The 2,500-nt window shown below is 43.2% G+C and overlaps 1 protein-coding gene across 1 annotated transcript in view; it reads right to left on the bottom strand.

Annotated features, from left to right (window-relative positions):
• Positions 1-1,140: 1,140 nt before the first annotated feature.
• Positions 1,141-2,500, bottom strand: part of LOC143133329 (cingulin-like protein 1) — a 23,776-nt gene continuing 22,416 nt past the window's right edge. The window contains exon 12 of the mRNA XM_076293114.1: positions 1,141-2,322. Coding sequence (XP_076149229.1) covers positions 2,169-2,322 — 154 coding nt within the window. The 3' untranslated portion in view covers positions 1,141-2,168. The remainder of the gene's footprint in view (positions 2,323-2,500) is intronic.

Below are 2,500 nucleotides of genomic sequence, written 5' to 3'. Positions count from 1 at the left end.
TAGACTCAAGACTACTTCTAGATTTATAATGTGTAAAAGTGCTTTTGAATAGCCTCTTGTTTTTGTCAGTCTTTTGTCATGTGTGTGCCTACAAGAACGATGTGCGAGTAGGCCGCTCTGCCTGACCTCTGGCTATTTTTTATTTGTAAATTGTCTGTATGTTTAAAATCCTTTTGTGAAGCGACCTTGGGTGTTTTGAAAGGCGGTTTATAAATAAAATGTATTATTATTATTATTATTATTATTATTATGAATGGTGGTAGCCTAATAATCAATGAACCATCTAAAACACTCAGAGAGAGAGAAAGAGCAAATAACTCCACAAAATATTTTGTTTGTTTTTTATTTTATCAGGTTTGTTTTTAGTCTAAGCAAGACAGCCATAAACAGAGAGGTAGAGGCAGCATTCCTTACTTTCATCCTTCATCCCCCACCCCACCCCAGCCAACGCACACACACATACACACCTAGTCTTAAACACACACACACAGGAGGTTGGGTATGGGTAGGGGGCTCCAACAGAAATACATTTCATCACATATGGCAACAACACCAGCCAAGGACACTGGAGGGACGTGACCAAGAACACAGTGCAAAGTCATCACAGTGTTTGCCATAAAGAAAACAAACAATAATAAAAAGATTTGATTGTCAACACAGTGTGGATCCAGTAACTCCCTCATCATAGGAATCTTGCATAAGAGTAAAGAACAGCCCCACATTAACTAAGCAAAGACAAGCATTCATGTTCATGTGCGCTCTCTCACACAATTGTGTGTGTGTGTGTGTATGCGTGTGTTCAAGAACTGTACACACAGCTTTAAAAAAAAGCATCGTGTGCAGTCAAAACAAAAGAAAAGAAACACACAAAAACAGACACACACACACACACACACACTACACACTTTGGGGCTAAATACACTGGTGAGAGGATAGGCAACACAGTCACACTGCTGCAGCAGGCCATCTGGCCTGGGCGTGGTCCTGCTCTGGCCCACCATACCCTACTCTCAGTCACCGTGGTAACACTGTTTGGGTCCCAGGGCCAGCTGAATTAAAAACTGGCTTTCAGGATTTCTGATAAGGATAACAAAAAGTACCCCCCCCCCCCCCCCCCAAAAAAAAAAAAAAAAACCCAAACCGAACCCCACCCTACTTCAATGGTTCACAAGATTTATTCTCTTTGTGATAAAAAGGAATGCATTTGTTTACAGGAACCACATACATGAGTTCTTTGTGAAAAGGGAATGCATTTCATTACAGGAACCACGCACATAGGACAATATGAGTTCCAGAGCAGCACCAATAGTGAGATCCAGTTTATAAGTCAGAATACCACAGTAACAACCAGTAAAAATAATATCGATCTCATCTATATATATATATATTGTATATCTTTTCTATCAAACCATATGTAACAGCAGCAGTGTAGAAACAGCATGAATAGTTGGCCGTTATGTTGACCTCTATGATTTGTGCTAACTCCTAGCTAAGCTAATATAAGAAACGGGACGGAGAAATGGACGTGTTGAAAACGTCTCCCTCATCGTGTGGTTCCCTTCACTAGATCAGCCCTTCACTCTGGCGCTTGGGCAGTCACAGAGAACCAGTAACGTCTCCCTCATCGTGCGGTTCCCTTCACTCTGGCGCTTGGGCAGTCACAGAGAATCAGTAACGTCTCCCTCATCGTGCGGTTCCCTTCACTCTGGCGCTTGGGCAGACACAGAGAACCGGTAACGTCTCCACTCGTTTGCGCCTCGTCTCCACGTCCACGTAAGGCCTGGCAGGAATGAGTGACATGTGTCGGCAGGAATGGTTCAGATTGGTTGGTCTTTAAAATGCACTTTGTTTAAAAAACAAACAAAATAAAAACAGGAAAACATTGAATCATTTACATATTGCTGTGGTAAATACAAGAGCAAGGGTTAAAAAGAGAAAGGCTATACAGTAGGACGATAAAAGGATAAAATGCTGAAAAATAAAAACAAAAACAGAATATTTAGACTTGTTCTCGACATGGTGACAGGTATTTGTTCAGTGGTACGGTGTCCCTTGAGGCCCAGAACACCAGACTGATGGGATTCCTCTGGTTCTGTGGGCCTGAGTCCATACAGGGCCCAGTCAGTAACAGATGCATGTGTGTGTGTGTGTGTGTGTGTGTGTGTGTGTTACAGTGTGTAAGTTGAGATGATGTTGTCTTGACTGCTAGAGCGCTTGTAGCCGGACGACGAGCTGAAGTAGGTTTCTCCGTCAGTACTGATGTCATCATCATCGTCATCGTCCAGGTCTGTGTTGAGGATGGGAGCCGAGGTGGTCTTACGCCTGGAGAGGAGGAAGATGATGATGGAGAGGAAGAGGATGATGGAGAGGAAGAGGATGATGAGGAGGAAGAGGATGAGGAGGAGAAAGAGGATGATGATGAGGAGGATGATTGAGATGAGGATGAGGAAGAGGATGAGGAGGAGAAAGAGGAGGATGATGATGAGGATGATTGAGATGA

Source organism: Alosa pseudoharengus, unplaced genomic scaffold (assembly GCF_046254945.1).
Source record: "Alosa pseudoharengus isolate Yale_2024_CS ecotype anadromous, Long Island Sound unplaced genomic scaffold, YU_APseudo_1.1 YU_APseudo_1.1_scf_19, whole genome shotgun sequence".
Lineage (NCBI taxonomy): Eukaryota > Metazoa > Chordata > Actinopteri > Clupeiformes > Clupeidae > Alosa > Alosa pseudoharengus.
This window is presented reverse-complemented; position numbering and strand designations above follow the sequence as displayed.